The sequence below is a fragment of the Mobula hypostoma genome, chromosome 4, assembly GCF_963921235.1.
Source record: "Mobula hypostoma chromosome 4, sMobHyp1.1, whole genome shotgun sequence".
NCBI lineage: Eukaryota > Metazoa > Chordata > Chondrichthyes > Myliobatiformes > Myliobatidae > Mobula > Mobula hypostoma.
In genome coordinates this window covers 32,521,956-32,535,592 of record NC_086100.1, presented here as the reverse complement: position 1 = coordinate 32,535,592, position 13,637 = coordinate 32,521,956, and the positions used below count along the sequence as shown (strand labels likewise).

General features: G+C 40.6%; 1 protein-coding gene across 2 annotated transcripts in view; it reads left to right on the top strand.

Annotated features, from left to right (window-relative positions):
• Positions 1–13,395, top strand: part of meltf (melanotransferrin) — an 86,165-nt gene extending 72,770 nt beyond the window's left edge. For both annotated transcript variants that reach the window (XM_063045537.1, XM_063045535.1), the window contains exons 13-16: positions 2,643–2,707; positions 4,391–4,578; positions 12,249–12,438; positions 13,259–13,395. In XM_063045537.1, coding sequence (XP_062901607.1) covers positions 2,643–2,707; positions 4,391–4,578; positions 12,249–12,438; positions 13,259–13,323 — 508 coding nt within the window. In that variant the 3' untranslated portion in view covers positions 13,324–13,395. The remainder of the gene's footprint in view (positions 1–2,642; positions 2,708–4,390; positions 4,579–12,248; positions 12,439–13,258) is intronic.
• The last annotated feature ends 242 nt before the right edge of the window (positions 13,396–13,637 follow it).

The window sequence follows — 13,637 nt, the reverse complement described above, 5'->3', positions numbered from 1 at the left end:
AGGAAGTGCAAAGAATCCTACAGGAGGAAGCTGGAGTACAAGTTCCAGCAGAATAGCATAAGAGACATGTGTCGGGCATGAAGCAGATCACTGGCTTCAAGGTTAAGGAAAGGAAGATCAAGGGCTGCCTGGATAGGGCCAATGAATTGAACTTGTTTTTGAACAGGTTCAGCATGGGACCTCCTGCTGTCCACTCCCCTGCTGCCCAAACCACACACCCTCCCTGCCCCTGAAGCCTTCTCCCTCCCTCCCTTCCCTCTGGTGAGTGCTTGTGTTCCAACCCTCACCCCACCCCCAGCACAACTTTGAGTATCCTGCCTCCTTAGGGACGACCACCCTTCCCCACCTGACTGTGACTGCAGGTCAGGTTAAGAGACAGCTGGAGAGACTACATCAAGGCAAGGCTGCGGGCCCGGATGGTATCAGCCCCAGGGTACTGAGGGCCTGTGCGAGCCGGCTGTCTGGTGTATTGCAGCACCTGTACAATCTGAGTCTGAGTCAGGAAAAGATACTGGGGCTATGGAAGACTTCCTGCTTGGTTCCTGTACTCAAGAAGGCCTCTCCATCTGAACTTAATAACTACAGACCAGTTGCCCTCACACCTCATGGGATGATGGTGCTGGAGAGGCTAGTCCTGACTTACCTTGGACCACAGGTGAGATCTTCATTGGACCCTCTACTGTTTACCTATCAATCTCATTGGGATTGGATGATGCCGTCATCTCCCTGTTGCAGAGAGCTCTCTCCCACTCGGATGATGCTGGTGGCATTGTGAGAATCGCATTTTTTGATTTCCCTAGTGCCTTCAATACAATCTAGCCACTTCTTCTGAGCGAGAAGCTGCAAACAATGGGCGTAGAGAAATCCACAATCACCTGGATTACTATCTACCTGACAGATATACTGCACTTTGTACGCTGGGTAGTACTTTGTCTGAGGTGGTGCTAAGTGGCACTGGAGCACCACAGGGATGGTCCTGTCTGCATTTCTGTTCACTTTGTACACTTCAGTCTTCCAGTACAACTCTGAGTCTTGCCACTTGCAGACGTTCTCTGATGATTCTGCGGTGGGTGGGTGTATCAGGGGTGGGCAGGAGTCAGAGTACAGAGGACTGGTGGACAAGTTTGTGGAGTGTGTGGGAGGAATCACCTGCTCCTGAATGTGGCCAAAACCAGGGAGATGGTGACTGATTTTAGGATGAAGAGGACTGTGACGAGTTCTGTATTCATTCTGGGAGAAGTAGTTGCGGTGGTGGTGGAGGACAAATACTTGGGTGTTCACCTCGACTGGAAAACCAACACCAAGGCTGTTTATTAGAAGGGCATGAGCAGACTCTATTTTCTAAAGAAGTTGACATCTCGAGATTTTCTACTGGTCTTGTAGTGAGTGCAGTCTTCTTTGCAGCTTTATGTTGGGGGAGCAGCATCGGTGCTGGTGATGCAAGAAGACTAAATAAACTCATCGAAAAGGCTGGATCTGTCCTTGGCTGCAACCCAAACTCTTTTGAGTTGGTGGTGGAGAGGAGGTCACTAAACAAAATTATCCATTATGGACAATCTGGCACATCCTCCATGACCTACTGAATAAGCTGCAGAGCACTCTTTCAAACAGACTTATTCAACTCCACTGTCACAAGATCATTACAGAAAGCCTTTCCTACCAAATGCAATCAGCATATACAACAGTTCATCTCTGTGTGACAGGAGAGCACACATCACAGTACGATTGTCTCCGCATTATTATTGCACATTGGTACATTATTATTGTGTATATTACTATTCTGTACATTATTATTAGTTAAGTCTGCACACTGCTAAATGTGTTTTTAAATGTTGCTGCTGTAATAAAAGAATTTTCTACTCGGGACCAATGAAGTATTTATTATTATTATTATTAGATTTCTACAGATTTACCATGTAGAGTATTCTAACTGGTTGCATCACTGGTATGGAATGGCCACTAGTGCTCTTCTTATTGCTAGCATTAAGGAGGTGGTACAGGAACCTGAAGACACACACTCATAGTTTTAGTAACAGCATCTTTCCCCACCCACCCCCCCGCCTCAGATTTCTGAATGGACAATGAACCCCTGTTCAATACCTCACTAATTTTTGCTCTACTTGATTCAGTTATTATATACATATATTCCTTAATTTATAGTTTTTTAAAAATTGTGTATTGCACTGTACCGCTGCTACAAAACAACAGATTTCATGAAATATGCTAATGATATTCAATCTGATTCTGAGACCACATCTGGAGAACTGTAGATAATCCCCCACATTTTATAGATGGTTTATCAGGCCTATCTGCAAAAAAGGCATGAGGAAAGGATGAACAGGGTAGGCTTGTATCTACTGGAATTTACAAGAGTGAGAGAGAACTTAATTGAAGAATACAAGATCCTAAGGAAACTTGATTGTGTGAATTTGAACTGAAGTCTTTGGAACTCTCTTCAAAGGCATTGGAAGGTGAATCTTTATCAAGAATTTATCCACCTCTGCGTTGACATATAAAGTTGAGATTAAAGTTTATAGATACAGGGACCTTGCATATTATTTTACTAAATGACTGAGAAGACTTGAGGGGTCAAGTTGCTTATTTCTACTCCTATTCATTTGTATTTTTCTTAAAATCAATAGGTGTCTTGTCGAAGTGGGGGATGTGGCATTTGTCAAGCACACAACAGTTACTGACAACACTGATGGTAAGTGTATTTGGCTATTTTGTCCATTCCTTTGGCTTCCATGATTTCTCAAAGCCCTCATCTTGATTGTTATTTTCTTTCAATTATACATCTTTCCTATTTCTCTGTCCACTGTCAGTCTATGTTCTCCATATCCTGCCAAATGAAGTTTTCGTCTGTCCAACTAGTTCCAGAGAAAGATCCACAGTTCACTCTATCTCTGTCAAAGTACCTCTCAGTAACTTTGTTAAAGTTACATATCATTGTTGCTTATCTCTTCTGAGCTTCTCACAGCCTTTCATCAAAATGATCGTGGACTACAGCAAGCCATTTTTGAGGATTTATCTTATCAGTGTATAATAACCAGGATTGTTGTCGGAGTATTAAGATGCCTAAAAGTATACACTTACTTTTGTGGCCTTTTAAGCAAATGTTTATGACAACTATTCATCATTTTCAGCTTAGCATTCTCCTGTGGCATTTGTGACTAAAGCAAGCAAAAGCAATGTGTATAAAACATCCATACTAAAACCATGTAGATACTAAACCAGGAACTGTAAAATTACATACAAGAAGCAAAATAAAGATCAGGATGGAGATGAGCTTAAGAATCAAAGACACTGGAGGAAAAACATTTAAAGTAAAAAAAAAATCTGCAAAAATAATTAATGAATTTGAGAAATTAGATTTTTGAATGCAGGCTGAATTGCATGGCAGATTTGTGACATTAAAACTTTAATGCTAGTTGGATTGTGTGGCATTAACTATGACCTAACCAAGCCCGAATTGCCTGAAGTTTTTCTGATATTGGTAAGTACTCCAAATTCATGCTGTTGCACCGATTCCAATGTAGAACCTATTGGTCATGATATTGGTGTAATGAAGCTTATTGTGGGAAAGCTGAACATTAACCAATGGATTTCTACATTTATCTGTATGTCTTAGACTACAGAAGCTGCTGAGTGGTTTAATCTCTCGCAACACACATAAAAGTTGCTGGTGAATGCAGACGTGTCTCAGCCCGAAACGTCGACTGTACCTCTTCCTAGAGATGCTGCCTGGCCTGCTGCGTTCACCGGCAACTTTTATGTGTGTTGCTTGAAATTCCAGCATCTGCAGATTTCCTCATGTTTGCGGTTTAATCTCTTGTTTAGTTTCTGAGAATTATTTACAATGAGCAGGGGTGCTGTGTGATCCCATACCTTGCATTAGTTCCTGAAATGCCACTGCCCAAAATTATCCTCTCACCTGCCTTTTCTGGCAAGGAAATAAAAATTTCTAAAATCCTCAACATGCGTATCTTAAGTATGTTTCTAGCATTCTTCCGATCTTTGTTACCTTCCTGAAAATGCACTTTGGATTTTCCTGCATTCAACTTCATCTTCCAGTGGAATTAGCATATGCCATTCATTCATCTCTAGCTCTCTGTATTCTTTCCAGCCATAGATGTCTCTGGGACACACCACATATCTGCATAATGCCAAGCCAAAAATATTTTTTGCTTTCAGTTTCGTTAAAAGTTCTTCCAGCCGTGAGGTTCAATCTACTTTAATATCGTTGCCTTAATTTTAAGTCTGATATATCAAATATCGGCACATTTGTGCAATTCATTTATTTTGCATACTGTTCGGAGATAATTCCCTTTTTTGTCCTGTGCTTATTAATATTCAGACTTGGATTTATGAATGTTAACTTCTGCATTAGGGAATAACAAGGAATCCTGGGCGGTAAATCTAACATCCAGTGATTACCAACTGCTGTGTCCGAATGGAGCTCGGGCAGAGGTGCACCAGTGGAAGGATTGTAACTTGGCCAGAGTCCCATCTCATGCAGTGATGGTCCATCCGTCCACACCCATCTCTGTAGTCTTTGGTTTACTTGATAAAGGACAGGTAAATAACCTTGGGAAGTCAGCCTAAATCTGAAAGCTGACCTTTGTGACTTTTAAATGCTTTTTCAGCAAATGCAGATTGATCATTCCTTTAGAAGATAACTATCCCTTCTTAATATTTGCTACTGAAATTATTTAACAAGCATCTAGCAGCTTCAGAGTGAATTAGAGGTTAGCATGACACTATTACAGCTCAGGGCGTTGGGAGTGCCAGTTGAATTCTGATGCCGTCTGTAACAAGTTTGTACATCCTTCCTGTGGAGTGCTTGGGTTTCCTCTCACTTTCCAAAGATGTACTTAAATGGGTTAATTGTTAATTGGTCTGTGATTAGGCTAGGGTTAAATGGGTGGGTTGATGGAGGCGTTGCTCGCTAGGCCTGAAGTGCCTGCCTGTTCTGTGCTGTATCTCTGGGGAAAAGTGACTTCAGTGTTTTCCTTGCTGGCTGTCCAGCTTTGATCAGTCACAGTATGTTCAAAACTCAGTTTAAAATAGTTTGTGTCAGCCAATGTCCCACTTACTGTGATGACATTAAAATATATTTTGATTCGTCATCATCCATGAGACCATAAGACATAGGAGCAGTGAGGCCATTTGGCCCATCAAGTCTGCTCCACCATTTCATCATGGCTGATCCAATTTTCCTCTCAGCCACAGTCTCCTGCCTTCTCTCCATATTCCTTCATGTCCTGACCAATCAAGAATCTATCAACCTGTGCCTTAAATATACATAAAGATTTGGCCTCCACAGCTGCCTGTGGCAGAGAATTCCACAGATTCACCACTCTCTGGCCAAAGAAATTCCTCTTCATCTCTGTTCCAAATGGACACCCCTCTATGCTGAGGCTGTGCCCTCTGGTCTCAGACTCTCACCATAGGAAACAACCTCTCCATATCCACTCTATCAAGGCCTTTCACCATTCAACAGATTTCAATGAGGTCACCCCTCATTCTTCTAAATTCTAGTGAATACAGACCAAGAGTCATCAAACGCTCTTCCTATGACAAGCCATTCAATCCTGGAACCCTGTTCAGTTTTAGCACATCCTTTCTAAGATTAGGAGCCCAAAACTAGTGAGGCGTCACCAGTGCTTTATAAAGTCTCAAGATTACATCCTTGCCTTCACAGTCGTCCCTCGGTATCCGCAGGGGATTGGTTCCAGGAACCCCCCGCGGATACCAAAATCCACGGATGCTCAAGTCCCTTATATAAAATGGCGTGGTATTTTTATATAACCTACGCACATCCTCCTGTATACTTTAAATCATCTCTCGATTACTTATAATACCTAATACAATGTAAATGCTATGTAAATAGTTGTTATACTGTATTGTTTAGAGAATAATGACAAGAAAAAAAAGTCTGTACATGTTCAGTACAGACGCAACCATCGTAGCTCTTCTGGGAACGCTGATGCTGCCTCGGCATCAGCCGATGCTGATTCTCCCGTGATCTTTAAGTTCTTGAGGCTGTAGCGCTTTACATAGCCAGCCAGTCATCCCTTACTAGCCTTAGACTGCTTTCTCTCACTCACAACACAAGTAGCGAATGAACGAGATGCGAGGTGAACAATGCTCAAACAACGAGTGCTGGAGAGAAACAGGATCTGTGAAATGGCGGGAGGCTACAGCAGGGTATGCCTACACATCACTTCACTCATGTAGATTCAGCGCAGTGCTTGGCGCGCAGAAAATTCAAGTTTTGCTTTTTGGAACTTTCTGGAATTTTTTTTTGAATATTTTCGATCCGCGGATGTGGAACCTGCGAATACGGAGGGCCGACTGTATATTCTAGTCCTCTAGAAATGAATGTTAAAATTGCACTTGCCTTCCTCACCACAGACACAACCTACAGATTAACCTTTAGGGGATCCTGGACAAGGACTCCCAAGTCCCTTTGCACCTCTATTTTTTGTATTTTCTCTCTCCATTTAGAAAATAGTCAACCCTTTCATTTCTTTTACCAAAGTACATGAGCATACACTTTTTGACATGGTAATCCATCTGCCATTTCTTTGTCCGTTGTCATAATCGTCTAAATCCTCTGGCCAGCCTCTACTTCATCAAAATTACCTGCCCTTCCATCTGTCTTCATATCGTCTGCAAGCTTTGCAACAAAGCCATTAATTCCATCATCCAAAGGGGGGAAACGCACTGAAACCTATTGAATGGCCTAGATCGAGTGGCCATGAAGAAGTTGTTTCCTACAGTGAGAGAACCCTCAGCATGGAATGATGTCTCTTTAGAACAGAGATGACAGGAAATTGCTTTAGCCAGAGGATGGTGAATCTGTGGAATTTGTTACCACAGATGGCTGTGAAGGCCAAGTCATTGGGTATATTTAAAACAGAGGTTGATAGGTTCTTGATTAGTAGGAGTGTTAACAGTTATGGGGAGAAGGCAGAAGATGGCGTTGAGAGGAATAATAAATACATCAGCCATGATGGAATGGTAAAACAGGCTTGATCGTTCAAATGGCCTAATTCTGCTTCTATGTCTTATGGTCTTTAAAACTCTCAGTCTGAGATCCTCTGCTCCAGTAGTGTGCAGTTTCCAGTATTGATATAATCTGAAATAAAACACATAAGGCTAGGCAATTTCTGTGGCAAGAGAAACATGGTTAACATTTTAAGTTGAAGTCCTTCTTTCAGAACATCACCTGCACAGTGTTTGCCAAGCCAATTTTCAGTTTTGCCCCATTTAATTTTTTTTTAATCTTGCTGGGAATTTTATCTCACTCAGCTCTATTTAAGCAGATTTTTATCTTTTAGCTCTGCCATTTCTTCTCCCTTAGTCCTCAATTACATTCCTACTGAACTGATGCAAGAGATTAATTTAGTTTTCCAAGTCCACTTCCAATTCAATATTCCCATTGTCCATACAAAATTTGCAAACACTGCCTTTTCCTTGCCCACTTTAGTGAATCTGTCATTAGCCTCTCCTATTTCTTAGGAAATAACCTATATTAAAACTTCTGCCCCTTGCCCATCACTCAAGTGATCAGTCAAATACGATGGATGGTGCATTATCATTTGTTGTGCTTGTAGGGCAGAATTTGTCACAGGACTCCACTATCCTCCTTTGGTTACTTATCTCCTTGATTCTGTCCTTCTAAGGGTGAGGCAACTTAACAATTCCGGCTTTCTTCTCTCCCCAAACGTGATTTGGGGTTCTCAAAGGTCTATCCTCCAATCTTTTCCCTATCTGTATATTAAGAATTGACAAATCTAGCAGAAGACATGAAACTGGCTTTCGTATTAACTCTTTCAATCTTACTATGCATTACCAGCATTTATCCAATACACTCTATCTCTCTGCTGTCACATTGCACCCTCGAATAGGAGTATTAGTTTCATCCCGCCATTAGCCTCTCTAAGGCAAATTCATAAAGTACGCTTGTCTCAGTTGTTGTCTAGGTTTAAGTCAGTTCATTCACTAAATATTTATTGCTTCAAACACGTAATTTAGCCTTAAGCATGTTGCTTACATTACCAATGAGGCTCACTTAAATAACTGCTTGTCATTATCACTTCTTTAATATTTTCTGCTGAAATTATTTAACAAACATCTGTTAGCTTCAGAGTGAATTACTTCAGTGTTTTCCTCGCTGGCTGTACAAGACATTGAGATATAGGCCATTCAGCTCATCGAGTCTACTCTGTCATTCCATCATGGCTGATTATTATCCCTCCAAACCCCACTCTCCGCATAACTTTCACTGCCCTTACTAATCAAGAATCTATCAATCTCAATGACGGGTCGCACAGCTGTAGATGACAATGAATTCCACAGATTCACCACCCTCTGGCTAAGGAAATTCCTCCTCATTTCTGTTCTAAGTAGGTGTCCCTTTATTTTGAGGGTTTGCCCTCTGGTCTAGACTCCCCCTGTACTGGAAACATCCTCTACACATCAATTTTATCCAGCTCTTTCAATATTTTACAGGTTTCAATGAAATCCCCCTCATTCTTCTAAACTCAACCGAGAACAGGTCCAGAATCATCAAAAGTTCCTCATATGTTAACCCTTTCATTCCTAGAATCATTCTCATGAACCCTTCTGGACCCTCTCCAATTCCAGCACATCTGTTTTTAGATAAAGGTCCCAAAACTTTTCACAATTAAATGTGATCTGACCAATGCCTTAAGAAGCCTCACCATTACATCAATGCTCTTGAAATGAATCCTAACATTGCATTTGCCTTCCTCACACGGACTCAACCTGCAAGTTAAGCTTTAGGCAATCCTGCACAAAGACTCCTGAGTCCCTTTGCAGCTCTGATTTATGAACTTTCTCCCCATTTAGGAAATTCTACCAAAGTGCATGATTATACACTTCCCGACACCATATTCTATCTGCCACTTTTTTGCCCATTATTCCAATATTTTTAAGACCTTTTGCAGATTCACTGCTTCTCCAACACTACCTGCCCCTTTACTTTGTGTCGTCTGCAAACGTGGCCACAAAGCCATCAATTCTGTCAATTCAAAAGAGCGGAGTGACATTTGCAACTTTCTAGTCCTCCAGAACTTAGTGATTCTTGAAAGATCATTACTAATGCCTCCATAATCTCTTCAGCTTCTTCCTTCAGAGTCCTGGGTTTTAGTCCATCTGGTCCAGGTGACTTATCTACCCTTACGCCTTTCAGCTTCTGAAATATCTTCTCTTCATTCATAACAACTACACTCACTTCTGCCCCCTGACACTCTCAAACTTCTGGCATACTGTTAGTGTATTCCACAGTGAAGTGATTAACCTAATAAGTATTTTGTATCTGCTGTTTTTTTGTTCCCCATTACTATGTCTCCAGCATTATTTTCCAGTAATCTGATAATAGAGTAACCTCTCTATTACTCTTTATATATCTGAAAAAAATTGGTATCCTGTTTTATATTATTGGCTAGCTTACCTTCGCGTTTCATCTTTTCTATCCTTATTGCTTATTTAGTTGCCTTCTGTTGGTTTTTAAAAGCTCCCCAATCATCTAACCCCACTATTTTTTTGCTAAATTATATGCCCTCTCTTTTACTTTTATGCTGTCTTTGATTTAGCTTTGGAATACCTCTTTCATCTTTGACATGGATCTATCCTGCATCTTTCAAATTGGCTCCAGAAACTCCCCTTTCAATCAGCTTTGGGTAGCTCCTTCACCATGCCTGTGTAATACCCCTTACTCTACTATAATACTAATAGAACATAGAATAGTACAGCACAGTACAGGCCCTTCGGCCCACAATGTTGTGCTGACCCTCAAACCCTGCCTCCCATATAAGCCCCCACCTTAGATTCCTCCATATACCTGTCTAGTGGTCTCTTAAACTTCACTAGTGTATCTGCCTCCACCACCAACTCAGGCAGTGCATTCCAAGCACCAACCACTCTCTGAGTAAAAAACCTTCCTCTAATATTCCCCTTGAACTTCCCACCCCTTACCTTAAAGCCATGTACTCTTGTATTGAGCAGTGGTGCCCTGGGGAAGAGGCGCTGGCTATCCACTCTATCTATTCCTCTTATTATCTTGTACACCTCTATCATGTCTTCTCTCATCCTCCTTCTCTCCATAGAGTAAAGCCCTAGCTCCCTTAATCTCTGATCATCCGACTTTAGCTTCTCCCTCTCAAATTGCAGGGTGAATTCTATCATATTGTGATCACTGCCTCACTATGGTTCCTTTACCTTAAGCTCCCTAATGAAAATCTGGTTCGTTACTTACACCCGGTCCAGAATTGCCTTTCCCTTAGTGGGTCAACCACAAGCTGCTCTAAAATGTCATCTCATGCGCATTCTACAAATTCCCTCTCTTGGGATCCAGCACCATCCTGATTTTCCCTATCTACCTGCATATTGAAATCTCCCATCCTGGTTGCTGTTTGGATGCCTTTATACAACTCCCATCAGGGTCTTTTTAGCCTTGCAATTTCTTAAACCTACCCACAAGGATTCCGCATCTTCCAGTCTTATGTCACCTCTTTCTAAGGATATGTTGGCAATTTTTACCATCTGAACCATCCCACCCCCTCTTGCCTACCTGCTTGCCCTTTTGATGCAATGTGCATCTTCAAATGTTAAGCTCCCAACATGATTTTTCAGCCATGACCCAGTGATGCCCACGTCATACCTAAAAGTTTCTAACTGTGCAAAAGATCACCTACTTTATTTCTTATACTGTGTGCATTCAAATATAACACATTCACTCCTGGTTTCATCACCCTTTTGAATTTGTGACACTTCAACTCATCTCACTGACTGCGATTTTGCCCTATCATCTGCCTGTCCTTCCTCAGTCTCACTACACAATACTTGTATACCAACTACTCTATCCTCAGCCCCATCTTTCAGGTTCCAATCCCTGTCAGATTAGCTCAAACCCACCCCAACAGCTCTTTGATAAGTTTCAATGTGTTCAAAACCCAGTTATGAAAACTTTGTTGCAGCCAATGGCATTATAATAAATTTAGATTCAGCATCGTCCACCTGTGGGATGTTAGATTAATTCTATCATTCACCCATTAACTAATGAGTTGTTGATTGATAAAAATCTTGGGAGGAATATTTGGGAGCTTGGAGAAAAATTGTGATAAGGGTGAACTGGGTAGTCAGTGCATAATTGGTTGACTGAAGGGTCTGTTTCTGTGCTGTATAACCCAGTGTCATCACAAAATCTACAAACCTTTGAACCCAAGGGACTACTTAAAAAGAATTATTCAACTGTTTCAGAATTTGTACATTTGTTAGATTTTCTGTCTGGGATTTGCTGTTGCTCAGTACAGTCTAAGCTGATTCTGCAGTGGATTGTTATGGGACAAACTTCACAATGTTACCTCAGATTTTTTTCCACATACCTTGCTGTTGGAATATAAATGAGATGGGGAGATGTTGCGATTGGTGAGGAGATGCAGAGAAATTGTAGAGCGATTTTAAAATGCAAACTCAATAGATTATAAAAGTGACAAGTAGCAAAGGGAACAAGGACATAAATGTAAAACTATACATATCACGAGAATTAACGTCAGATCTGTTTATCTTTACTCCCCAAAGGGTTACAACCAAATCTGATCATGGTGTTTTGCAAATACATTTTTCCTCTTTGGAAAGTCAAATTCCCAATCAACCCTGTGCTTCAAGGCAACTATAGATGTTCCTCCAGCATTTTCTGTCTGTTACCTATGTAGGATAGATCCTTTGTATCAGTGCTTACTGATTAGCTCTTGATCACTGCTCTCAGGATAATGCATCTGAGCTAATTTTAGAATGTGGCATGTTCAGAGGTGCTGGTATTGGGAATGGATGACAAACACTTTTGATAACTTTGCTAGCTATTCTATAAGCCAATCAAAGAAAAATTGTTTGCCCTTGATATATTGGCCAATAATCTTTCCTTAAATTAGCAAAATTAAACACATTGGTGGTACTTTACTACTGTGGTGAATAGACATAAAATGCTGAAGGATCTCAGCAGGTTAAGCAGCATCTATGGAGGGGAATAAACAGTCGACTTCTGAGCTGAGACCCAAAACGTTGACAGTTGATCTAGAATTCCTCTAGCATTTGGTGTTTGTTGCTCTGGATTTCCAGTGTTTGTGTTGAATAGCTGGCTTATTGTGAGCAACTGAGAATAACTCACCTTCATTGTAAGTGACTTTGAGACACTAATCTTGAATCTCATCTTCTAGGAGCACTTTGGATCCAAGAGTAATCCCAGTGGCTTTCAGATGTTTAATTCATCAGTGTATGGTGGAAGTGATCTGCTCTTTAAAGATTCTACCGTTAAACTCATATCGATAGGAGAAAAAGATACTTACGATAAATGGCTTGGAAAAAGCTACCTGGAGGCAATTAAAAAAACTGAATGCTCAGCTGCAGGTCGGTCATACACTTAGCAGTTTGTAAAATGCAGGGATAACCCCCATTTAATGTTGCATGTTATTAGTTTGTCAGTGTGTTCCTTATGAATTTTTGCAAGGAGATTCTGGATTAGTTCCACAAGGCCTGGTCACTCTGGGGGAAATTTGTGCAGATGATGATTCTACAGGTATCTATGCAAATGTCCAGCACATGTCAATTCTACAAGTTCAGCATGATGAGTATTTATGGGATTTTTCATAACAGCTATTAATTATTTTCCAAACTAAACAACATCTACACACTTTTGGCTGCTGGGAGCAGGAACCTTTTCATGGTCCCCTTCTATTTAACCATAACCTCACAAGGCAAAAGCCCTGTAAGCCTTTATGTCACTGTGGATGATTGTCCAGAGATGAATGAAATCTAGATGTCCTATCCTGAATCTTCCTTCCTTACTAGGGAAGCACAATTTATCTCACTCACTACGTCCAGTGCATTCATGTTGCATGAGATTAGAGGGTAATCTTCACTCCACATTTAATCTATTCACTTTTTACAATTACTGACAAAAATTATAATTATATTAGGGCATCTTTGAAAATATGACAGATGGAAATGTTGATTGAATGCTAAATAATATTGTGGAGATTAAGGCTGATATTTTCCCTAGCTGTGTACTACCGCCATTTTATTAACATTATACCCAGACTCCAAAATATGTCACCTTTTGGGAAGGGACTTTCTAAAGATATTAATAATATAGTGTTACATATAAAATTTAATGTTTACAGTGATAACTGACTAATTAGAGGTTTTCTTCAAATTGCTTGTATTTCAGCAAATCCATTGAGAGTGTCGTTACTGCTTCTACTCATTTTAATTCTGCACAGTTTCTGTGTATAAGTGGCACATCTTGACCTGCCATCATGATCTGTTTCAAATCAGAAGCACAGATGAGTTGTCCTTGTTGAACCGAACTACTCGAGGAGAGGAACTGAAAAAATGGAAAATATTCTGCATCGGACAGGATTAGTTCAGAATCTAAGGAATTGTAAAAATGAACTGTAGAACATTAAAGAAAATTTAGTTTTCCTCTCACAACAGCCACAAAGCAGCTGATTTGAGTAATTTGCCAATTTAAACGTTATTTTTGTGCAAGCTGAGGTAAAATGATTTGAGGTTGATTGTGAGTGTCTAGAGAGATAGTCATTGTATGT